General features: G+C 41.4%; 2 protein-coding genes across 5 annotated transcripts in view; one reads left to right on the top strand and one right to left on the bottom strand.

Moving 5' to 3' along the window:
* Nucleotides 1-569: 569 nt before the first annotated feature.
* Nucleotides 570-11,012, bottom strand: LOC142865771 (uncharacterized). Of its 4 annotated transcripts, none has more exons than XM_075999066.1 (5): nt 10,753-11,012; nt 9,836-9,995; nt 9,246-9,434; nt 5,936-6,026; nt 570-1,296 (listed from the first exon to the last, which is right to left on the bottom strand). In XM_075999066.1, the coding sequence occupies exons 2-5, from the start codon at nt 9,930-9,932 to the stop codon at nt 1,221-1,223; spliced, it is 453 nt and encodes a 150-aa protein (XP_075855181.1). In that variant the 5' UTR covers nt 9,933-9,995; nt 10,753-11,012; the 3' UTR covers nt 570-1,220. The 4 variants fall into 4 exon arrangements, 3 of the variants coding, with proteins under 3 accessions (XP_075855181.1, XP_075855177.1, XP_075855184.1); XM_075999062.1 differs by lacking the exon at nt 10,753-11,012 and adding an exon at nt 10,319-10,383; XM_075999069.1 differs by lacking the exon at nt 10,753-11,012 and adding an exon at nt 10,319-10,383 and having other exon boundaries at nt 570-2,414.
* A 788-nt stretch (nt 11,013-11,800) lies between these two features.
* The window catches only part of AK4 (adenylate kinase 4), a 128,618-nt gene continuing 114,130 nt past the window's right edge, over nt 11,801-26,288 (top strand). The window contains exons 1-2 of the mRNA XM_020288641.2: nt 11,801-11,902; nt 12,991-13,042. Coding sequence (XP_020144230.1) covers nt 13,039-13,042 — 4 coding nt within the window. The 5' untranslated portion in view covers nt 11,801-11,902; nt 12,991-13,038. The remainder of the gene's footprint in view (nt 11,903-12,990; nt 13,043-26,288) is intronic.

Genomic DNA, 26,288 nt, shown 5'->3' on the forward strand with positions numbered 1-26,288 from the left:
TGACTACACGCACATGACATCATGCCCAGCTAATTTTTTCTATTTTTTGTGGAGACAGGCTCTCACTGTGTTGCCTAGGCTGGTCTTGAGCTTCTGATCTCAAGCAATCCTCCTGCCTCAGTCTCCCGGAGTGCTAGGATTACAGGTGTGAGCCAGCACACCTGGCTCACTTTGATTCTTGTTTGCCATTGTTCCATGTGTACAGGAGTGCAGAGGGAACAGGGATAACTGGCAGAGGGGAAGTGGGAAATCCTGGTTTCTCTAATAACCCCACCCTCCACCCCCAACAGTACTCTCTAGAGTAAGATGGAGGTTGAATATACATGCTGTTAAATTTCCTAGTCTTTCAGCTGGCTTGGTATTTACAGCTTTGTATCCCTGACATGGATTTGTGTCAGATAGCATTCCAGAGTAGTCCCTATGTACTCAACAGAAATAAAATAATCTACATTTTATTTTCAACTAAAGGTGATAGCAGCAACAATAACATGAGCATCCAATAAATATTTTTTGAATTAGGCTAGATTTCTAAAGATCCTGAAAGAAACATACCATGTACTATTCACTCCTTAAATGCAAAGATTTACTTTTATTCACACAATAATATCAATATTGTTTAGCACGTAGGGCTTTTTTCCCCTTTCTGTTTAAGTTGAATTTAATTTTGAACATCTAACAGTGCAGTGACAAGTGACAAGCTGTCCTAATCAGGACACCTTTCATATTTACAAAAATGCTACAGATTTCTCTGAATAACACTTCAGAAATACTAATTCATGCTTAGTACTTATCTGATATTAGCCTTCTAAAGGTTCCAAGGTTTCAAAATCTTAATATATTTTCACTCAGCACTGCCATGCAAACAACTACTCCAGTGTTTTATCCTAAAGTTCAAAAAACAAGGCAAAAAGAGAAGGAATAACATGCCCTATACCCCAGGAGAGTTACAACACAGACACAGGGTGAGAGGGTTTCGGGGTCCTGGCCACCTGTTCCACATTCCTCTTGTGCCTTCTGTCTTCCTGGGCATGATGACACTCCTCAGCTGGAAGGCAAGATGGCTGCCATCCTTCAGTTATCACAGTACTGTACCTTTAGAATGGACAGCATCAGCACTGTGATAACTGAGCCAGGGCAGCCTGTCAGTCACTGTGTTGGCCAGCGTCGTCCTTTCCGGTGGCTGCATTACTCCCTCTGCAGGCTGCCCATGAAGTGAAAGACTAAAAGATCCCCTTCTGGTCGGAGACGTGAGGAGGCAGAAGAAAAAGAAGGATCAGAGCCCAGCAAGTGGTGTGGCTGAAATATTAAAAGGCTCAGTTGAATTATACCAGAATGAAAGATGGACACATGATTTATATACATTAATGAAGATGAACAACCGTGTGATTAGGTTTTCACTCTAATCTACCATGCAGTAAGCTTCCCAGCTACAACTCATACCACCTCTCTTCCAGACACAGATTCGCTGACTGCGCCTCCCTGACCTCAATCATTCATGCAATAAATACACATTGAGAGGCTACTATGTTCCAAGACCTCATCTAGATGTTCAGGACATGAAGATAAATAAGACATGGTCCCTGTCCTCAAAGTGCTCATAATCAAATATGGCAGTAACACTGCATTCAAGAATTTTCTAAGTGTTTTTTCGCATCTGGTTTTCACAAGAATCCTTAGGAGTTGGCAACAAATTATTCATTTTTTTATTCAAAAAAGGGGCCTGGAACTAGATTAGGTATTGTTACCCCATTTTACAGATAGGGAAAAAAGAAAAATCTGTGAGGTTCAGTGATTTACCTGAGATTGTATCTCTAAGTTACAGTGAACCCTGGCCCAAATCCATGTCAAATAAACCCAGAGCTTTTTTTTCTTTACTCCATTTAGACTGTCCAACTCTATCAACTGGATATTTACAAAATTTACACAAACAGGATTTCTGAAAACATCTACTTTTTGCTTAAGAGTTTAATTTTCTCAGTAACTCAGATTATGAAGCAGAAACTAGTGGGGTTTTATGCTTTAAGAGGAAATGTACGACATTAGCAAAAATGACTTTCATCCCTCTTGCTGAGTGCTAAGAAAGTACTCAAATTGGTGACATTGATGTTTTTCCACAATAGTTAATGTCAATTCCACAGTGATAGTGATACAATAATCATCGACAACCTTTGGAAAGCCTTTTAAAAAATTAACATATACACATCATTTGCTTTGAAATTATCTGTACCTTTGAGATGTACCCTGAAGTCATCTCAGGGATGATTCTTACTTTTAATAAAAAGTACAAAAAGATTCTGAAATTGGAATTGAGGCATCAGAAAATCAACTTATTAAAACTATGATTCACTTGGGTTTTTTCCATGTCAGTCATAAGGTCTCAAGTTATTTCAGTATCAGTGGAACTTGACAGATATCTGAAAAATAATTATGTTTTCAATTAGGCATTTGCTCAATTTCAAAGACTCATTATATGTAGATTAGATATTAGCAGTGTACTTCAAAGAAGTGAGACAGATGAATCAATTCTTTAGATCAGCATTAGTCAGAGAATAAGAGTACAAAGTTAGCTCAACAATTAAATATTAACTTTACATATAATGAAAATGACCTTATCCTCAGAAAAGTAATGTCCAATGAAATAATCCACCTACACACAAATTAAAAACAACATTCTCTAAACTGCAAAAATATCTAAAAGTTAAGGAGGTCAACATCTAGGTCTGAGCCAACTGATGTAATACAGAGTTGGAACACGAGAGGGCAATGAAGATTTAAAAAAAAAAAAAACCACACAGTTGGATCCCATAACCTAAGGTTCCTGGAAATAGTTGCACATTTTCACCCAAATTATAAACATCTGTTATGTGAACAAAGATACTGTGAGTATTTTAAAATAAATTTTAGATAGCTGATCCATCCGTAAAAAGATTACCACCTAACACTTCCTGACCACAAACTCTGTCAGCTTTGGAAAAGATGAATACTTACCCTAAAATACTGAAGGGCTGGGTAAGTATGGTATGAGAACAAATAACCCTGATATACTCAGTAGTTATTAGACTCTTCTTCACCAAAATAAGTACTGGTACAATTGAGTGTCATATGAAATATAAAGATGAACTAAATGTTTGTAATGTACTACAAAGTTGAAATTCGCCCTCTTAGCCATCACCAAAACTTACACAAATATTTTTGGCAAAGTAAAGGTTATTTCCTTTTTAAATTTTTCTTTCTTTTTTCTACCTAAATTAGCCAGGCATCCATAATAATTAAAAGCAAATTGCCGTTATTCTGTGAATAGTTACTTTAATTAACATTGTTTCAGTCTAATTCTAAACCAGTTTTTAAGGAAGAAAAATATGAGTTTTCAGAACAGTATTTTATAAATAATGCTTTAAAAGCTTTATTTGAAGCTTTATGAATGCTTCAACAATGTAAGTTTTGTTTCTTCTTGGAAATTACTGTTCATAAATGTATGTTTTTGAAAAAATGAATCTATCAGAAATATTTCGTTTTCGATTTTTCTTCTAAGAATTGAACTGTTTAAATTTAAAAACGAGTAACTGCAGGTTCTCCTGCTACAGTAAGAAAGTCCACTGCATAGTAAGAGAGGAAGAGAGAAAACAGAGTTGCTTTCATCCAGAGGTCAAAACGATTTTAAACTAGTTATTCTACATTAAAAATGACACAACTAAGAATAATTCCTTCATATGCATATACCAAATACTAATATGTAAATCATCTAGAAAATTAGGTACTTAGGGAAAACTACTATACCAAAGAACTTGCTTTTTTTTTTTGAGACAGAGTCTCGCTTTGTTGCCCAGGCTAGAGTGAGTGCCGTGGCGTCAGCCTAGGTCACAGCAACCTCAACCTCCTGGCTCAAGCAATTCTGCTGCCTCAGCCTCCCAAGTAGCTGGGACTACAGGCATGCGCCACCATGCCCGGCTAATTTTTTGTATATATATATTAGTTGGCCAATTAATTTCTTTCTATTTATAGTAGAGACAGGTTCTCGCTCTTGCTCAGGCTGGTTTCAAACTCCTGACCTCCAGCAATCCGCCCGCCTCGGCCTCCCAGAGAGCTAGGATTACAGGCGTGAGCCACCGCGCCCGGCAGAACTTGCTTTTAAATAATGTGGAGCACAAATGTATACATGAAAAGCATATCACATTCCTCATCTATAAACTGAAAATATGACTTTAAACCTTTTATTTAAATACTGGATTATATATTAAATAATTGGAGGTACTAGAAAAATATTGTTGGCAATGCAAATATTTGAAAATATGTGTGTGTTTTTTTTTTTGAGACACAGTCTCACTTTGTTGCCCAGGTTAGAGTGAGTGCCGTGGTCAGCTTAGCTCATAGCAACCTCAAACTCCTGGGCTCAGGCAATCCTGCTGCCTTAGCCTCCCGAGTAGCTGGGACTACAGGCATGTGCCACCATGCCCAGCTAATTTTTTCTATATATATTAGTTGGCCAATTAATTTCTTCATAGTAGAGATGGGGTCTCGCTCTTGCTCAGGCTGGTTTCGAACTCCTGGCCTCGAGCAATCGGCCCGCCTCCGCCTCCCAGAGTGCTAGGATTACAGGCGTGAGCCAACTGGCCTGGCCCAAATATTTGAAAATATCTTTAAACTATAGTTTATTTAAATCCACTGGTCTTTTAACTAAAGTGTGATTGCCCCCAACTTGAAAATTATAATCCAACTGACATTAAAAAATGTGCAAATCTGACCACACTGTGATGTTATAAACATGTAAACAAAAGATGCTCAACTGTCAACTGCTGCTTTGTCAGAAGTACACGGGATATATACTTGCATTTTATTGCAAAGCTTTGCTACATTGAGTTATAATTTTTACTTATTTTTTTGAGACAGAGTCTTGCTGTATCACCCTGAGTAGAATGCTGTGGCATCAGCCTAGCTCACAGCAACCTCAAACTTCTGGGCTCAAGCAATCCTCCTGCCTCAGCCTCCCAAGTGGCTGGGACTATAGGTATGCACCACCACACCTGGCTAATTTTTTTTTTTTTATTTTTAGTTGTCTGGCTAACTTCTTTCTACTTTTGGTAGAGATGGGTCTCAAACTCCTCACGTCAAGCAATCCTCCTGCCTTGGCCTCCCAGAGTGCTAAGATCACAGGTGTGAGCCATCACATCTGGCCCTACGTTGAGTTTTTAAAAACCAACTTGTGCCGAAGATTTGTGCAAAACCTGGAGTAAGGGAGTTACAGATTTTCTTCTCTTTTGTGGAGAAAGAAGTTGGCTAAAAATACAAGGGAAATCCAAGGACCACTGCCCTATACAAAATCAGCCCTGATTCTCACACAGAAGCATAATAGAATAATTATAGAGGCAGCGTCATCATTTTACCTACTTGAAGCACTGGCCCCTAAATAATCTCACACTACATAACCTTAGTGGGTCCATGCAGAGGGAAAGAAATCTATAGTAGAAGACATACAGACAGTAACACAAAGAGAGGAACCAGCTTTCTCTCTCATGCTGACTGGGATTTTAGTCCAAAAAGCCCCCAGAAGACTAAAAATGTACAAATGAATGGACTGGCCCACATATTCTATTATATGGGTCCTTCCACTTCGTATGTGAACCCAGCATACATATTTTTAGTCTAACTGTCTACTCCACAGTTAATTTACCTTCTGATTTTGCTCCAGATCACATTTCACATGCTGCTCCCCACCCCCTGCCAATTTTAGATTCTATAGTTTGCTAACAATTCAGTTTGATACACCAGCTAACTTCAAAATGATCCACCCTTGACTATTTTCTAAAAACCCTCACAGTCTCCAACTAATGTATGATTTCCTCATTACTACAGCACTGCCATTTAAAAATACTGGGTCTTAAATTTTCAAATTCCCTTAATGGAAGCCAAAGGGGCTATACCAAAGACTTGTACTGACCTCCATTCTAGAGCCTTGGGTTGTTCCAGAAACACAATTACACTCCACTTTTCTACAGAGTCCACCATTCTTGAAGCTTCTATTTCTACATCTGTAAAGTGAACACAGTTCTACTTTAACATACACCATGTTGGTACCGCGCTCATTAAGTGCTGAATCGTACACTGGAATTTAAGTTTGGACTGTTTATGTTTTATTTCCTTAAGTCAACAGTATACTCTTCCTAAAGTCAGAAACTCTTTTATTCGCCTCCCTTCACAACACTTTTACTTCCACAAAATTCAAGCTCAACAAATATATGATTAATTGATGAACCTCTTCATTTCTCAGGGAGCAACAAAAATACATGTTTCATTCCAGTCTCTGTCTCTATGGTCTTAGGTAAGGTATTGGACAGTCTGTCATCTATAAAAAGAAGAGATAGTACTAAATGGCCCCTAAATCCCTTCCAGAGCCATTTCTGAATCTCATTAGACAAAACCCCAAAGACAGCACTATCTCTATTCATGTCAGCATTGTACTTTTTTTGGACAAAAAGAGTCAGCAACCTTGTGGGCCCAATTACTACTGGCAAAGCCCTGATATGGGGGGAGGGGGGCAGAAAGTAGATGAAGGAAAGAAAAAAGAGAAAATAAACAGAGATGGGTGACAGATGAGTGGGATCATTAAAATGCCACCAGGTCTCACAATTGTTTCAGTGCCATACATTGTTTTCTCATATATTTTGCTATGCCCGAGAGCCTTTTACAAAAGCAACAATAGCCAGGTGTGTGGGTGCCCAAATTTTCCCATGACATCCCTGCTAGCCCTTCTAGAATCCCGGACTTTTATATTCATCTCTCTGAGTAGGATATGGCTTCTACATAGAAATGTGCTAAGCAGTCACTATGAAGTCTCATACTGTAATAGCAATACAATAATACTCCTAGGGTCCCTAAGTCTTCACATGGAACATGGCAGTGGAAAGTAATGGTTGACAAATGCGAAAAACCAGTATTTCATGCAGTCACATCTTCTGAAATTAATCCATGGACAAAAAGAGCAATGGAGACCTGAGCTGTCCAGTAGAAGTATAATGAGAGCTATATATATAATTTTAAATTCTCTAGTAGCCGTGTTTAAAAATAAACAGGTGAAATTATTTTAACAGTATAGTCTTATTTAACTCAATATATCTAAAATACTGTCATTTGAACAGATAACAAATATACAAATTATTAATGAGCTATTTTTTGGGCACTAAACCTTTGAAAAGTGAGAAGCATTTTACACTTAAAACACATCCCAATTCAAACCTTAAATTTTCATCAGAAATACTTAATCTGTATTTATATTTCAAAACACTTGCAGTTTAAAAAGTAGATGCATAGGCCCAAGTATGTTTCCAAACATACTGAAGTATTCCAATAACAGAATCAAGTATCAATTTCAAAAATTAAATAAAAAGCTCAGCTCATCACCCTTGCCATATTTCAGGTGGCTGATAGTCACATGTGGCTAGTGGCTACCCTGTTAGTGCAGGTACAGACAATCCTGTCTCTCTCACCTGAGTTCTTTTAAACCTGAACTAAAGCAAAAGACATTACCTCATCAACCTTCAGGTCCTTTGACAGCACCCACCAGGTGCTCAACTTATGCCAAGTATTTTCTGCCCCATTTCTAATCCTTACACTGCCAATACTCCAGTGATGATCATGTATTACACAGCCCTTCCCAAGACTGAATAACTCTTTTAGCTCAGAGAGAATGTACATCTCAATTCAGGGACAGAATGGAGACACTGAGATTCAAAGATTTGGAGTTAATTTCTAAGGTAAAAGTGGAAAATCCTGACACCGTTACTTCTTTGTCTAGGATATTAGTCACCCAGCAAAAATTACAATCGTTGTTTATAATGAGCCTCTCAACTTACACACTCACTGCAGCTGTCACTGCATCCTCAGATTCTCTGCCTTCCCCAAGTGCTCCCTCTTAGTTCTCCCAACAACCTTCTGTATCTATGGCCACTCCACAGAGCACATTCCAGGAGCCCCTCTTTAATTCATTCTGATACGTGCTTGTTATTGCTGACATACCAAAACATATGAATAATTCAATAAATGAATCTCAAACCATCCTATTAATCATTCATTGGTCCAGGTACCCAAGTCTACTATGACAAAAGCTTTTTCTGAAATACATGGAAAGTATCCCCCCATCCTTCCCCAAAGGAATCAATCTTTTGCTGTTTTCTCACTCCCTATGTCAAAGTTCACTGTGTCCTTCCTACAGCTGATTTTAATGTTTATCTTTTAAAGGAGCTGGATTCCTAAGGTAGTTCTATTTTGAGCCTTCTTCCTGTTCCGAAGCTAAAGTTGGAAGGGCTTAGGTGGTGATGTCATGAAGGGAGACTTAGCATCTACAGAAGGGTCTCTCCTCTGGCAACTACGGGGATGCTCAAATGGGGGAAATGAGAGTGTCACTTCTGATCTCTTTCCCCTCCTTCCTTTTTGAGCACCAGCTATTCATTAGCTAGCAAGAAAACAAGTTCAAATAAGCATGCAAACATATTTACATACTTTACATGCTGAACATCTCATAAATGAAAAGCCTGGGAAGAAGGAAAAAACCTCACTCTAGGAAAGGGGGTGACAATCTCTTTCTTCATCCCTCTCCCCAAATCTCTATCAAAGGACCCTGGGGGAAAAGAGGGTAGGAGGGACAGCTACTAAGAAGAATAAAGGGATTATATATCTAGGAGGCTTGAAAAGGGAAATGCTGTTGGGATATTCAGGGCAGAAGGAGACCCTTGGGTCCCTTCTTTTCGACAGTTTTCTCCTCCCTTTTGGAATGGTTAGACTTGGGGCAGGGTGTGCCGTCTGCTTGGGAGGCGTGTTTGGCTCTGGAAAACCAAGAGGGGCCAGGGTGGGGCCCGGGGAAGGAAAGCCAGAGACGGACTGCTTAGGCCTGGTTCTGGGCTAAGATTAAGGGAAGAATAAAAGGGGCTGTGGGAGGAGAGCAGATTCGATTACAAGATCCAGTGGAGAATAAAAAACAGCACACTGGGCCGAAGGGAGTCACCTCTCTTCCTCTTAACCTACGTTCAGCAGTTACTTACTTGCTGGTTAGTAGGGTGCAGGTCCAGAGGGAAGAGAAAATCCCAACACATCTGCAGACCACAACTTGCGGGGGGTGGGGGGGATAGATGTGCAAATGCAATCAGCAGGTGAAAGAAGCACTTTTTGGCCAAATCCAGGACGGGCTGGGTGGGGAGTGGGGGCCTGGGCTAAGAGTCCGGGAGAGCAGGGGATTCCCTGGTTTCTCAGCTCACCTCTCCTCCAAAGCAGGAATAAGCACAGGTGTGGTCTTCCTCCAGGTCGGTGGCAGCTGGCGTGCGGGTAGCCGAGTGAGGGGTAGTAGTAGAGTGAGGAAAAGGATTCCTCGCCCGGGACGGCAGGAGAAGCCCTGGGGTCAGCTCCGGGTCCTAGCCGCAGGTCTCTGCCAAGTCCCCTCCCCCCTCCTGAAAACCGACCTGGACCAGAATAAATTACAGCAACGCACCCCCCTCCCCAATAATGTTTCTAATAAAAGAAACAGCCTCTCATGCCTACATCAAAAACCGCGAGCTCCAGTTGACGGAAATAAACAGGTGAGCCCGGAGAGAAGCGGGAAGACTGGGGATGGGAGAAGGAAGGGGGGAGGCGTTCCCGAACGAGCAGAGAAATCGAGGCTTCCCCGCCCTCTCTCCACACCCCCTCCTCCCGGCCCGGGAGAATCTGCGTGGCAGGGTGCACGCTGAGAACGCCGCTCTGACAGACCCTTCCTCTCCCCGCCCCGCGCCCGTTCTCCCTCCTGCCCAGGCTCCAGAGTCCCGGCCTCGTGGTAGCGCCGGTCCCGGCGCCGCGCGGGGCTCGCCCTCACCCCAGACCGCCGCGGGGACTCCGGTCTTCCTCTCTCCTCCCTCCTCCTCCTCCTCCTCCGCCTCCTCCACGCAGACTCCTCCCGCCGGATCCTTCATGTAAACAACATCCAGGCTCTATTTACAGTCGCCGCCGGACGGCGAGGGACCCACGCCAGCAGCCTGGAAGAAGGCGGGGGTGGGGGAAAACCGAGTGCGCAACATTTACACACGTACCCCGCCCCTCCGCGCCGCTCCCCCTCCAGGGGCCGAAGCGGGGCGCCCCGCGCCCTCTGCCAACCTGTGCGGCCCCCGACACTCCAGCAAGGGCCACAGCCAAACCGCAGAAATGCCCACGGGCGAGGTCGCCCTCCCCACCCCACAGGGAAAACACACACGCACACCCTAACAACAACAAACCCAGCCCAGCAACACCCTCGGAGTCCGTCCGGGAGCGCGGGGCCCCAGGCCCGCCCGCGCCGCCGCCCCCGCGCCCCGCCGCCTACCCCGAGGTGGCGAACTGCGCGCGCTCCCCGCAGGCGGCGGAGGCGGGCGCCCAGCGCCGGGCAGTGGCGCGCCCTCGGCCCGCCGCCGCCCCGTCCGCCCTGGGCCCGCCCCCGGACCCCCGCCCCCCGCGCGGGTGCCGAGCGGGCCGGGCCCCGCGGCTGCGTGAGCGAGTGCGCGCGCCGCGGCCAGCTCCGCCGGAACGGCTCGCTGCGCCCCCGCGGCACCCCGCGCCCCCCGCCCGGCCCGGCGCGCCGTGAGACCGGCCGCGAGCGCAGCGGCCAGAGCCCACCGCGGCGCACGGGCGCGCGCTCGGACGTCGGCACTCAGCCGCGCCGAGCCCCGCGCCGAGCCCCGCGCGGCCGCACGCCTCCCGCCTCCCGCCTCCCGCGCGCACCCCGCCGCCCCCGCGCCCGGCCGCCGCCCCCACACCCACCTGCGCCCCCGGGGGTCCCGGGCCCCCCTTCCTTTGTTCTTCCCGCTATTTGCATGAGGATTATCTAATGACGCAGCAAGGCTCGCCACAACGTGACCGTCGCCATTTTTCTGTTTTTATTCTATCTCTGCCATGTGATGGATTGGGGGGGAGAGGTTTGGAAAAGGGAGACAGGATTAAAAAAAAAAAAAAAAAAACTTCCGGGTCTCATGACCGGGAAGGGAGAAAAACAAAAGGGAGACGAGACACAACTCCAGGGGAAGGATGTGTGTGCGTGCGTGTGTGCGCGCCGCCCCTCGCCGCGGGGAGAGGCAGGCTCCGGCGGCTGCCGGGCAGCGTCCGCCCACCCGAGGGAGCCCGGTGACCCCGGAGGGCCCAGGTCGCACCCTCCCGCTCGGGCGGCCGCCCGTCCCGGCCCCGCGCACGCCGCGAAAGCCCCAGGAGCCGTCAGCCTGGCTCCTGCCTCGGGCGCCTTCGCCGGCCCGTCCGCCCGGGGCTCGCGCTCGCTCCCGGGCGGCTGTAGGGTTATATGTTCAGAGTAGTCTCGTTATTGCCATATGGGGGGAAATAATAGGGTTTAAGGGCCGCCCTATTTCCTAAGTTTTAAAATAGTTTGTTGTCATAAACAACAACCGCGTGGCAACACCCGGCAGAATCTAATATATTGGGCTGGAATCCTTCCCCTGTCCCCTTTTCTCGCTCTTCCCAGAGAGGGACACACCCTTGTGTGGTGTCCAATTGGGGTTTGTTTTCTGAGGACAGACCATTCACCGCGGATTAATTTATTTAGGAAGAAATTGTAAGTCAGTGGTTGTTCAGGGTCGGGGAGGGCTGTTTCACAACACAGTTGCACGGAGCAAGGTGGACTCGTGTTACACGGGTCTCATTTACATTCCGAAGGCGTGACAGACGTTTCATTCTCTCCCAAGTTAACGGTTGCTGGGGGAAAAAAAAAACACCCTAAAATATTTAGGAACTGAGCCACGTTTTCCAGTGAGAGATTAAAATTTTGTACTTTTGTTTACTACTGCATTTCTCTAAGGCACTTTCACTTTTGTTTCTCTTGAGTTTCCTTTCTGGTGTTTTGCTCTGTTTTCGTGATTCAGAGCAGAAATGGACGTTAGAGCTGACTAGGGTCATCTCTTCACAGGTGAGGAAACTGAGGCCCTGAGCAGTGATGCGAATTGCTGTAGGTCACAAATGTAATTAGAGTCTAGTTTGGATTGGGCACTACTCACCTTCCATTTCTCTTAGGGGGGTAGAGGTGGAGGGTAGGGGTGAAGGATGGGCATGGAGGAGGTAGTCGCTTAGTGATGTATGGCAGTAATTCTACTTTGTAACATTCGTATCCTAGCAGGTAAAGATAGACGCAGAACACTTACGAAGTCAGTCCCTTCTTAGGACTGGCGTGAGACTGTTTCTTTAAAACCCCCTTTCTTGCGATTTGACTCAAATATACGTGTCAATTCAGATTTGGTTTCACCTTTCCCTGGGAGAGTTTCTCACAGAACGTGACTACATGATTGTTGTGAAGTGTTTTTATGAGCGTCGCAGAGTTGACCACTCTCCGCTTTGTTCACCCGCTGTGTGGTCTTTATATTTATTTCATGGTGACTTTCACACTTCAGCATACAGAGCAGTTGCTGCATCTCCCTTTACTAGAGTGCCAGGGCCCCGTCTTGTGCATTTTGTATCTCCCGTTTACCACTATGCCTGGCAATGAATGGGCAAATGAAGGGCTGAAGAGGGTCTTTTCCATAATTCCATCAAGACTGCCTCTAGGAAATTCCTTGCGTGTTTCCGGTGAAGGTAGAACACTAAGAGTTGTTTTCTGATTTTTACACCTTTGCAGACCATTTTTGGCAGGCTTCTTTAGTTACAGAGCCAGGCAAAACATATTTCGCTTTCTCTCTCTTTTTTTTTTAACCAACTGCTTTTTTCCCCCTCGTTTTACCATCGTTGGTTCCTCTTCTTTAAAATTTTGCTTTCATAGACTCCAAAAGTTTGGTTTAGTTTAAGCTGTGACTTAATCCTGCTCAGCCTGGAAGCAAATCATCACCAGGAGCATTCTTAACCAAGACCGATTCTTACTGGGATATAGTGAACTAGCTAAGAAGGCTGACAGCTGAGAGGGCTAAAGGAGGACTGCAGAAAATACGTTAGCATGAGCACAAAAAGTGTGCATTTACCAAAACCCCCCAGCGAATAACTGATGTATCTACATGATTATATTTACAGCTCAGATTAAGGATCTGGATTGTCACAGATGAGTTCTTACACATCTGGATGGGTAAGGTTTCATTACATATTTGAACATGGACTACATGGATTCCTTTGGAAGAATCAAATGAAGTTGATATGACTGATTGTAACATCTGAAGCCTATATGTTTCATCCCAGATAACAACAGTATGTTAATTTAAGTGTAAAGCCAGGTGCGATGGCTCATGTCTGAAATCCTAGCACTCTGGGAGGCCAAGGAGGGAGGATTGCTTGAGCTCAGAAGTTCCAGACGAGCCTGAGCAAGAGTGAGACCCCATCTCTACTAAAAATAGAAAACTTAGCCAGCTGTTGTGTTGCATGCCTGTAGTCCCAGCTACTCCGGAGGCAGAGGCAGGAGGATTGCTTGAGCCCAGGAGTTTGAGGTTGCAATGAGCTATGATGATGTTACTGCACTCTACCTGGGGTGGCAGAGCAAGATTCTATCTCAAAAAAATAAAATAATTTAACTATAACATTATCAATTTCCAGAAAGATGGAGTCATTTGTTCTCTTAAATACAAAACTGAACAGAGAAAGAAAGAACATAGCCTAAAAGATATAATTATATGAAATATCTCGGTATCTCATCTTCTACACACGTGCACTCAAGTCATTTTAGAAAAGATCAAACTTTAGTCCAATTCTTATAGGTACTCCAACAATCTTCTTCCTCTCTCCAATACATACTTGAAAAATTACAATTATTGGTGTCGTGATGAGGGCAGGCTTTAAAGTCAGGTAATAATCTGAGCTCTACCAATCTGCTAGTTTTATCATCCTGGGAAAGTTACTTATCGTTGCGATTCTCAGTTTCTTTACCCATAAGATGAATATAATAACACCTAGCTCAAAGAAAAGTTTTTAGGATTGAAATTTAGTCAAAATTTAATAAAATAATGTAAAGCACCTAGCATGATATTTGGAACATAATCTTCAATGAAGGTTGGCTATAATAATTTTTTAATTGCATTTTTATTTACCCCATGTGCTTCTCAGAATTATGTGTTCCCTTTTGGCTCCCTGCTCTTGAAACTTAAACAGATTTACTGATAGTGAAAGTTCTGTGACTATGAAGATAAATCAGATTAGGTCCAGCCCTCAAGAAGTTCATACTTCAGCCTTGGAAAAGACACAGATACAAGTAATTAGACTAATACTGGTGATTGAAGAAGAAGAGCACTTTGTACCACTTCATGATGATCTACCTGAGACATATTTAATTAAGATCTAGATTTATTAATATCTACACAGTTACAAAGCTTATAGAACAGTTAGGAAAATGCCCCCCAAACCTCACATTTTCACATAAATGAGGAATATTATCTTTTAAACTCCATCTAATCAGTATAATTCTTCAGCTTTTAAAAACAGCTTTCTGGTCTAGTATAAGAGGCAGGCTCTTATTACCTTCACATGAAAAATATGCCAGGTTGTCCTTTGAAGTAATGTTGGAGAAATGTACTTAATAAGAAGCACTCTGGTTGTTAATTAATTAGAGTGCTTTAATCAAGAGCTGTTTTCTGAGAAACTTATTCCCAGCCCTGGGTCAGGTGCTGAAGAAACAAAGATGATGAAGATACAGACTTTGCCCTTAAGGAACTCATAATCTAATAGTGCATCATTCAACAAATGTTTATTGATTACCTACTGAAGATGGAATGGTGAGCAAGACATTGAGCTTAGTCTGTTGGGAGATTGATATATACACATATCTTTCCAGCTTATGCAAGAAGTATATGATTGACACATGGTTTGGACAAGACAGAATATATATTATATATATAAATATGCACACACATGCACCTATGTATATTCCATCCTTCCCTAGAATTTTTTTGTTTCTTGAAACAAAGGAGTAGTTGAAATAATAGTTTGGTCTCTATAGTCCAAGTGAACCTGTGAGTTCTGCTAATGGCAGAATTGTGAAGTGGGTGAAGGGGTGAAGGTATATTCAATTTTCCTCAAGTCTGGGCTATTTAAATAGCTTTCTGGTTTCTCAATTCCTGTCCTTCTGAATTCTGTTTTGTTTTCCCTAGGACTACTACAATGATGATTCTAAAATGCAAACCTGATTATATTATTCCCCTACTTAAAAGCATCCAACGCTCCCCGTTATCTGCCAAGCATGGCACAGGAGACCCTTTGTGATCGTGCTCTGCCAAGCCTTCCAGACTTATCCTTCTTCACGCTCATGGGAAGGGTTGCCAGATTTAGTAAATAAAAAATACAGGACACCTAGTTAAATTTAAATTTCAGATAAACCATAACTTTGTTTAGGCATAAATATGTCCAAAATGTTGCACGGGACATACTTATACTAAAACATTTTCATCGTTTATGTGAAATCCAAATTTAAGTAAGCATCCTGTATTTTATCTGGCAACCTAACCATGCCAATCTGATTGATGAACTTCCCATTCCTCACTAGTCTCTTCTTGCCTGTGTAAGTGCATGTCCCTTATGCATATGATACTCTTTGCTACTTCTCCAAAAGCCAGGCTTGGAGTGCTGGAACTTTGCAGGTGTGAGCTTGGCATCCAGTGTGCCTGAGGATGGGCCTTACCATGTGTGTGCCTTGCTTAATATCTGGGCTTTTTCCCCAGGTCCTGTTCATACTTTTCATTCTCCCTCCTGGAACTGGAGTTCTGCCCTGAACCCCAGTTTACTTGGCTGGAACCTGCATATAGTTTTTCACCCTTGCCAGCTCTCTCCCTGGGGCTGTGGGCAAAATTCTTTCTACCAGCTGCTGGATGGGCTCCTGGATGGATTATTGAAACCTGCCAGACAAGCTACCTTTCTGTCTTGCCTACTACAAAGGATAACAAGAAACTCAAATGAAATCAAGTTTGTGAGAGTGGTTTGTAAAGTGTAAAGCCTCTGTTATGGTAACTTAGAGACAAATTTCAAGCTCTTCCTGGCATTGTGCATGAAAGCCCCTTTCTAAAGTACCCCGGATTTCTCTTGTTTCTGTTCATGCCTAGTGACATATGATGTGGAAAATTACATGGAAATTTCCCAAATGTTCTTGAATTTTGATCATTCTGCCACACTGGTTATTGCATTATGAGTAGATCTAGACCGGTGGCTTTAATTTAAAAAATTTTAATTTTATGAACCAAGACAGATCTCTTCACAACTGAAACTAAAGTCTCACAAATTATGTCTTATCCTGAGTATGTATAATGCACTCTGATATTTTCATTCTATTTCAGTTTTTAAAAATTGGTCAACCCACCAAATCAATTTTATAACCCACTAATGAGTTGTTATTTGCAGTTTGCCAAACACTGATCTGCACTATCCAATGAGATTCCCTATATTAGCCAACCGACCAGGACAATTGTCAGATGTTTACCTCATCTAGTGCTGTCTCCAACAGGAACCACCTTAGCCACTGAAGACTGACTGGAGGCCACCTCACTGAGGTAGGTCACAGTCGTTCCGACTGATAGGACCACAGCAAGCAGAGTACTCCAGCCAGACTTTCTAAGCTGCCTGAGGTTAATATAATTCCTTGCCATTTATAAAAATGTATAGCTGCAAAATTATCACAAATGGCAACTATGTTCATCTTTGAATAGAGGGATATTATTTGGGGGCAGTTCTTTCTCAGACTCTTCAAATTATTTCTGGTTAGGTGAAAGTGACTTTGAGGCATCTAAGGTTTCATATTGCTTTCAGAGACAAGAAAACATGAAAGCTCTCTCACTCACTGCCATGATTATGTTTTACTCTCATTCCCCCTAAATGGATTAGTTTAATATTCAGATTTCATTTTAACAGCCTGCTTTAAGAAGTTGGGCAATAATAGATTCCAGAAAAAATAAAGACAATATATGGAAAAGGAGAATGGTTCAAATGCAGTGGAAAGAAGACAAAATCTATAAGGGGTTGTTGTGATAAAGGTAGTCAATTGAGTTGCAATAATTCAGGTTCCCCCGCCCACCTTCCTTTATTTAGAGCTGTCTCATTTTTTTTTCTTTATGATAGGGTTTTAGGCTTTTTGTTTTGTTTTGTTTTGTTGGCCTTGAAAAGATGAATTTCAGCTTAGTAGTGTCACAAAAGCTAGATTGGAGAGAAGTTAAGAGAGAACAGGAGAAAACCAATGAGAGGCAGCTAGTATAGACAACTGTTTGGCTGTTATGGACAAATAAGATGGTGACCAATGAGGGAAGTGGAGTCAAGAGGAGATTTCTGTTTGTTTATGAAATGGTTGAAATGACAGCATGGTTGTATGCTGATAGAAATGATCCATCCACTAAAGGAAAATTAATGATGTAGGACAGAGAGAGAGGGTTTGCTAGCCTTGTGTTCTCCACTTTGTGAGAATCAAGAACAATTTTCTCAGTGAGGAAAGAAGCACAGTCACCAGCTGAGAGCACGAATTGGGGAGAAGAGAGGAATGGGGTGAAACCCATCTTTAGCAGAGCAGGAAAGTAAACGGAGGGAAAAATAGAATGCTAGCTGGGAAATAGTAAGGGCCAACTTAAGTTTCTAGTGACAAGTTTGAAGTGAGACCAGACAGTGTGGTGTGTGTGTCTGTGTGTCTGGTGGGTACACAAACAGTATAGGTGGAAAGTTGGATTTCACTGGAGTCGTGATTTTGTCAACCAGCATGGCAGAATTAAAGTGGTCAAGGGAGTTTAGAGAGTGATTATGTCAATGGACCCTAAAATTTAAGCTGGGTAATGATGGAATAGAGGGCTTCAAAGGGCTAGGGCAGTCAGGTGTGATGGCTCACGCCTGTAGTCCTAGCACTTTGGAAGGCTGAGGCAGGAGGATCCCTTGAGGCCAGGAATTTGAGACCAGCCCGGGCAACATAGCGAGACTTTGTCTCTACAAAAAATAAAAATTAAAAATTAAAAGGGCTTGGGCAGCTAAAAAAAAAAAAAAAAAAAAAAAAAAAAAGTGCCTAAAATGCTCCTCCCTCTGGTGTTTGCATGACTGGCTCCCTCTTGTGGTTCAATCATTCTCTGATATCACCCTGTTAACTGCAAAGACAAGTTTTCTTATTACCCTCTTCTATTTGTCTGTCCATCTATCTATGGTCTGCTTCATACTACTAGAACATAAGCTCCATGACAGCAAGCACTTTGTCAGTAGTGTTCATTGTTTTGTAGCCACAGCACTTACTTGACATAGTAAAGACAAAAAGTATTTGATGGAAGAATGATGAATGACAAGGATGTGATTTTAAGGCTGTCACCATCCTGATCATGCTCTTCTAGATGTTTGTCAGTTTTCTCCTTCTAACCTCCACCAAGAAAAAGAAGATCCTCCTTCAAAATTGAGCTGCTTGCTAAACTATCCACTCCAGGTCTCCCACAAGGCCTTCCAAGGCTGTGGGGAGGAGCCCTCAAGGAGAATATTACTCCAGACTTAACTCTGGAGCCAGGTCTTTCAGAGGTGAGCCAAAGAGGAAGGAGGTGCCATGAAGACACAATAACTTTCTGTTTTGTTTTTTTAAAAAAACATCTTTATGGAGGTTTAATTTATATGCCATAAAATTTACCAATTTTTAATGTGAACTTTGTTGAATTTTAGTAAATTTATACAAATATACAACCATCATCACAGTTAAGTTTTAGAACACTTTCATCAGCACAAAAAGTTCTCTCATGCCTGTTTGTAATCCATCTTTGCTCCCACCCCCAGCCTTAGGCAAGCATTGGTCTCTTTGTCTCTACAGTTTTGTCTTTTCTAGACTTTTCATATAAACAAATTAATACAATATGTAGTCTGTTGTGTCTGTTCCTTCCATTTCTTATAACTCTCTTATCAATTCTTGGCCTTTTGGCTAAGATCAAGTGTCTCATATTTCTTTTATTGTGAATACTATTTTACTGTACAGATGTATATTTTGTTTATTGATTCCTCAGTCAATTGACATTGTTTCTAGTTTTGGGGCTATTATGTATAATACTGCTATGAACATTTGTATACAAGTCTCTGTGTAGACATACATTTTTATCTGTCTTGGGTAATACCTAGGAGATGAGTTGCTAAGTTAAATGGTAAGTGTATGTTTAACTTTTTAAAAAGTGCTGGTTTTCCAAAGTAGTTGCACCAATTTACATTCTCACCAGCAGTGTATGAGTTTCTGTGTATGCTGGCCAACACTGTCAATCTTTTTTGTTTTAGCCATTCTAGTAGGTATGTAGTGGTATCTCACTTTGGTTTTAATTTGCATTTTCATGATTACTTATGATAGCATCTTTTCATGTATTTATTTGCCATTTATATATCTTCTTTGGTGAAGTGATTATTCAAATATCTTGCTTATTTCTTATTGAGTTTTTTGTTTTCTTATAGCTGAATTTTAGAATTCCTTTATATATACTGGTTAAAAGTCCTTTATCAGATACATGTTTTGCAAATATTTTCATTTTCTTAATGGGGTATTTTGAAGAGCAAAAGTTTTAATTTCTATAAAGTCCAATTTGTTGATTCTGCCTTTGATTGTTCATGCTTTTTGTGTCACATGTAAGAAATTTGCCTAATCCAAGGTTGCAAAGATTTTGTACTGCTTTGTTCAAGTTGTTGTATATGGTATAAGGTAAAAGTTGAGTTTCATCTTTTTGCATGTGGTTATTCAATTGTTCCAACACCTTCTGTTGAAAGGGCTATCCTTCCCGTATTGAATTACTTGGCACTTTTTTGGAAAATTGATAAAAAACATGAAGGTCTGTTACTGGACTTTCTATTCTCTTTTATTTATCTAAATAACTATTGTTATATCCTTACCACACTTTCTTAATTATTGTGGTGTTGTAGTAAGTTTTAGAATCAGGTAAAGTCCCCCAACTTTTTATTTCTTTCTCAAAATTATTTTGCTATTCTAGATTCTTTGCACTTCCATACAAATTTTGTGAACAGCTTCTCAATTTTAAAAAACCTGCTGGAATTTTGATAGGTATTATGTCAACTCTGTACATCAATTTCAGGAAATTGCTGTCTTAACAATACTGAATCTTCCCACCCATGGACATTGCATATCTCCCGTTTGTATAAGTCCTCTTTAATTTCTTTTAGCAATGTTTTGTACAGGTTTGCACTTCTCTTGTCAGATTTATTCCTAAGTATTTTGTTCTTTTGATACTATTATGAATGTGATTAATTTATTTTCAAATTGTTCATTGATAGTTTCTAGAAATACAGTTGGGTTTTGTATATTAATTTTGTATTCTATGACCTCATTAAACACACTTACTAGTTCTAATACTTTTTATATAGATTCTTTGCAGATTTTTACACACGAGATCATGTTGCCTGAGAATAACAATAGCTTTTAAATTCTTTGCTCACTGTATCTCAGCCAACCCTCTCGCTCCCTCTGTTACTCAACACCATAGCCCAGAAATATCCAAACACTTCTCTTCTAAAAGTAGGGTGTCTTAAATTTCTGCTAAAGATTGGAATGTTCCACTAACTGTAGTGTTGATCTCCAGCTATGGTAGTCTGCTACACACAACTCTAATACGAAGATAAACATGTTACAAGAACTATGTGTTCATGCACCCAAGATTCCTTTCCCTTTGCCTCTGTGACTTGCCTATATCTTTGCTTCAGTTGTTGACCAACCATCCTATACCCTACTGATGGCTATATTCTTCCTTTTATATAAGTTTTCTGTTTGTAGTAATTTTGTCTTTGCTCTAATCTATTACTTGTTTTATAGTTTTACTCTCAGAGGGCACTCTTATTTTTAATTTTCAAGTGACATGTGTGCTTGTATACATGTGCAAGGGTGGAGGTGGGTGTCTAGTGATTGCACTGTTATCATCCATTACTCAAGTCATGCTGTTAGTTAATTAAACTCTTCACAACTCTTTTACATGTATCATTATTAATTCATTTGGCCTCCAATTGATCTATCTGTGCAATTGGCTTTTCGCACCTGTTTAAGACTTTGTTTCATTCTCTCACAGTTACATCTTGTTAATTCCAGACCACTGAGATATTATATTTTTGGATCCTGACTTTGCCATCCAGCATATTAGTTATCCCAACCAAATTCATGCTTTCTCATATTTAGGGAGTAGATCATAGTCTTTATCCAAGTAAATTTTGGACAGAAACTCATGGCAGGGGCAGATCACTGTGACGTGCCACTGGAGACCTTCCCCTGGTTGCTTTTGATCAGCAGTTCACATTCTTTGGGAATGGGTGCTCAGCTAGTTACACACTGACCTATCTGTGCTTCCTTTTCCTCAGCTGTAAAATGAGGATAATAATACTGCCCCCTTCATGGGACTGTTATACAGATTAAATGGCTAAACTCATGCAATGCCTTAGAATAGTGCCTACCACAGAGTAGTACTCAAGAAGATAAGTCATTATTTGGGGAGGCAAGGGCTCTGCAATCAACAGCATGGACTTTATCCTTGCCTTTTTATTTCTCAGCTGTGCATCCTTAGACAAGTTATTTAACTTCTCTGAACCTCAGTTTCTTCATCTTAAAACAGTTGTAAGAACAGTGCCTTCTTTACAAGTTTGTTGCGAAGATTTAAATGAAATAGTGTAGGTAGAATGTTTAACACAGGGCATGACTCTCAGTCAGTATTTGTTGCAATGATAATTGACATTCATCTTGTATACTTGCTTTCATCTCTCCCCAATCATCCTGACAAAATATTTCCAAAAGCTTGAGGATATTTGGGTACATTAAAGCTATAGTATTCCCTTGATCAACCTGCTTGGTAACTTAATAGCTAGTTTGTAAAGTTATGGTTAATTTAAATTACCTTTTAAAACACCTCTAAAATTCTAAAATGCAAGCAAAATACTTATTTAAATGTTTAATTAATATATATGTTATGGCTATACTATTAATTTTGGATTCAATTATCAATAGTCTAGGTTTGTATGTGATATATGATATATGTAGACTTTATAACAGTACCAACCTTTGGAAAATTGTGCTTATTTTATAGGCTGTGAATCACAGTTTGACTATTCACAATGGTTATGAAGGTTATATTTGTTTTTATCACTGCTTTTTTGTTTGATTTTTTTTTTGGTGCTGAGAATGTAGCTCAGGAATGCAGCCACCAATGATAAAGCTGTTTCTATGAGAAAATAGTCTGCCCCTCAATGATCAACTGCGATATGGAATCTAGGACTCACAGTGGCGGAAGCCAGTTACTGCTTGCCAAATCACAGCACTCTTTATGTGTGGTCGGAAAAGAAATCCCAAATCTTAAAGGTATGATTTCCACAAAACAAACCATTCAAAAGTTAATACCTTATGGCAGCTAAGAATCAAGGCATGATTTTTCAATGTAGTTTTTACAAAGTTCTATGTGTCAAATTTTCTTAAAAGTGTCTGTGTGAGTGATATAAAATCCTGCAAGTCAAACACACTTGGATTTTATTCTCTCTCCTGTGTACTGTTAAAAACAAACTGGGGACACATCATCTATCTTTTTTAACTCTCAGTTTGTTTCTTTGTTTTTCCCCAAAATGGAGATTAATAATTACAAAAGAGTTGTTCCAAAGATTAGATGATAAGTATAAAGTGCAAATCATAGTACCTGGTACATGGAAAGTGCTCAAATAAATGTTAGTTCTCTCTCTTCCTTTTTCATTGTCATTGATAATCCATTAAAATGTGTGTGTGTGTGTGTGTGTATGGAAAGGATGATGCTAGAAGTGTGGTAGACTTTGATACTTCTATGTCAAGAATACCATTCAGGTCTTTTTATACATAATTGAGAAAATTAATATATGCCCCATTTTCTCCTTGCTATGAACTACCCAAAGGTGGCAACAAATCCTTTTGGAGTTTCTTAAAACAGAGAAAATCCAACTGTGGCGCTACAGAATATTGGCTCCTCTGTTGTGTCCTTGGTTCTCCTTTTAGCAGTTGTTTGCTGTGGTTTCTTAGGTTACAGGTACAATTAGTGAGCTAAGGCTTTAATGTATGGGTAGAGACTTATTATTATCAGCTTTAATGTGACTATGGCTTAAATCTTATTACATCTGGACTTCAATCATTACTGTCATTATTAGATCTGCTGAGCATCAGTCATTTCAGGACCAAAAACAACAAAGCACCAGAAACTGAAATACTGAGGACAATATAATCAACTGTGTTATTCAAGGACACATTAATTCAAATCTCCAGTTTAGAATTTATTAGAATTTCCCAATTGGGTGTGCATTCGAGTTTAACTGTGTTATGCCAGTAGCAAAGTACTTTGTGAAGCAAAATAATAAACAAGATTGCAAGAGGAATGTCCAATCTACTAAAGAACACATAAGATGAGAACATTGGGAACTCATTAGAGGTTTTCATTTACTTAAAAAAATTAGAAGCCTACATGCATACACAAAGATATCACAATGTATCTTGCTGATGTATTTTCCTCTGTCTCCCTCATTAGACTGGGCTTTGTTGAGGGCAGGAGCAATGTTCCTATTCAGAGTAGGTGCTTAGTAAATGTTGGCTAGATGAGTAAGGCTTTCAAAGCTACATGGATGGCTTAGGTGTTAGTCATACTCATGAGTCCTTTAGCCAAACACACACACACACACACACACACACACATACACACACATACACACAGACACACACACTTATATGTGCTCAAAGACACAAAATTCTGGTAGTAGGGTCCACTGGGCTGAAATTAGGAGTGCAAGAAGTTTGTGGGGAGTAATTAATTATCCATTTGAAAGATAAAGGAGAAACAAACAGGCTTGTGTAGGAAGAGCCTCAGACCGTGATATAGATTTGAGAAAGTCTTGGATGACCCAACTGGGAAGCTGTGAAACAGAGATCACTTACTGGAAGTGTCCACATGGGACAAAACCAGCCAGGCCCTAATATTCCTGCCGTGCTTAATCATTGGCTGGAGGAAGAGCATGGCCTCGGTGCCAAAGCCGAGACAGATCCCAAAGACGCAAACAACTCCAGGCTGTCGGGTACCCGCACTGCTTGCAGCAACTGTTTTTTCTTGAAGGAAGATCTGAGTGATGCAACTCTGTGGTTGCCACAATTCCCAAGATAATGACCCTCCCCCATCACACAAGTTCATATATGAGGTGACTGACCCTGCCTGCCACTTCTAAAAATGTCCCCCCACCTCTCCTCCGAGGAAGCGTGGACAGGAAGGCGGGGTGGAAGAAAGGCAGAGAGCTCCGTTATGCACAGTCCCCGGGGTCCAGGCAGATGCTCCTGGCCTAAAGTCTGTGAACTGCGTTGACAACGCTAGGATCCGCCAATTGGAATAGTCTGTGAATTGCTGCTGTTGGCCGGAAACCCAGCCAGCCACAGGTTCCAGAATCATCTTCGTGATTATTTAAAGTAGTGGGGACAATCACCAACAGGAAGGGCCAAACAACAGCCAAGGCAGGGACAGATGTAGGTGGCACAAACTGACCTCCAGAAGACCCCCCAGCCAGTTGCTCGGGTTTTTTTGTGGTTTCAGTAATCTCACCATATCAATCATATCACATGTTATGATTGAATTTTATGGACCCCATTTAGGATGTTATGGTGGGGTTTTATTCTATTCATAACGTGTATAATTATTTTCAATTAAACAAGTCAAACATGCTTTTTGTAGAAAATTTAGACAATGCAACCTATTCTACGGAATACAATAAGACATTCATATTAATAATGTCATGACCCAGGAACAATTATTAACAATTTTGTTTTCCAGTCACATTCATAACAAAATATACCTCCTCTTCCCTCCAGTTAACTATAATCATACACATTTTCCAAAGACAGATCATTGTTGATTCTTTAGTACAGCTTGAGTCCCGGACTGAGAAGCTGGCAGTGCCAGGGTCAGATGGCAGAGCAAGGAGAGTGCATGGGGGAGGTGGGCAGTCAATTTCCAGAGCTGTTGTTTCATTTGGGCCGTTTTTGGGAGTAGGCCTGAGGATGGTGGGGCTGTATCATGAAATGATCTAAGTCCTCTATCTGACTTAAAGCCAGGCTGGGCATGTGACTATTCTTGGGTCTGGGGAAAAAATGGGGCTATGGCAAACTCACTCCCTGAGTCCAGCCATGTATATGACCATCACCTAAGCCGCCATGCAGAATTGTAGACCGATCCATCTAGCTAACAGTTACTAAGTCCCTGCTGTGTGAGCGAACATTTTTCTTGCCCTCAAGGAGTTTAAAGTCTAGTGAAGGAGATATGAAAAATGACCTTTAAAATATGTCCTGGTGGCCGGGCGCGGTGGCTCACGCCTGTAATCCTAGCACCCTAGGAGGCCGAGGTGGGCGGACTGCTCAAGGTCAGGAGTTCAAAACCAACCTGAGTGAAACCCCGTCTCTACCATAAAAATAGAAAGAAATTAATTGGCCAACTAATATATATGGAAAAAATTAGCTGGGCATGGTGGCACATGCCTGTAGTCCCAGCTACTCGGGAGGCTGAGGCAGGAGGATTGCTTGAGTCCAGGAGTTTGAGGTTGCTGTGAGCTAGGCTAACGCCATGGCACTCACTCTAGCCTGGGCCACAAAGCGAGACTCTGTCTCAAAAAAAAAAAAAAATATGTCCTGGTATCCACTAAATAACACAATGTACATGATACTCTGAGAGCCAAGGGGGAATTGTTTATCTGCAGCATATGAGTCAGGACATGGTGAATAAGCTGGAATTCAGGGGGAAAGGGCGTTCAAGGATGAGAGAAGAGCTAAGACATGAGAGAGTGAGAGATGTGCCGGAGAAAGAGAAGGATGCCCAGTGAAACCAAAAATGGGTATAGAAGGGGCAGGGCTTTGGGGTGATTGATTTCGTTTTCGTTGCATTCTAAAAAAAAAAAACCCATTGATTGAGTGCCAGCTAGATATCAGGCTAGGGCAGAAAGTTGACTAAGATGGAATCTCTGATTCTAGTTAGGACACAGTCTTGTTGAGAAGGACCCTGGAGATGATGACTGAGACCTGGCAGCATTGCTAATTCTGGGAGTTCCCCTGTCACAGTTCTCAGTGCCCACCTCCAGCCAGTCAGGCATTTACTAATACCAAATTTTTGGCCTTTCCTTCAAAGAGAACTTACCTCTGAGATATAAAAATTAACCACATAATTTAATTTATAATACCACTTTTATATACCCTAGAACTTATAGTTTTAAAACATATTTAATGTACACATATTATTACTGGCTGATTGCATCCCCCAAAATTCATATGTTAAAGCCCTGACCCCCAGTATTTCAGAATGTGACTGTATTTGGAAATAGTCTTTAAAAAGCTAAGTTAAATGAAGGTATTAGCATCAGCCCTAATCCAGTCTGACTGGTGTCTTTAT

This window comes from Microcebus murinus, chromosome 2, assembly GCF_040939455.1.
Source record: "Microcebus murinus isolate Inina chromosome 2, M.murinus_Inina_mat1.0, whole genome shotgun sequence".
NCBI classification, from domain to species: domain Eukaryota; kingdom Metazoa; phylum Chordata; class Mammalia; order Primates; family Cheirogaleidae; genus Microcebus; species Microcebus murinus.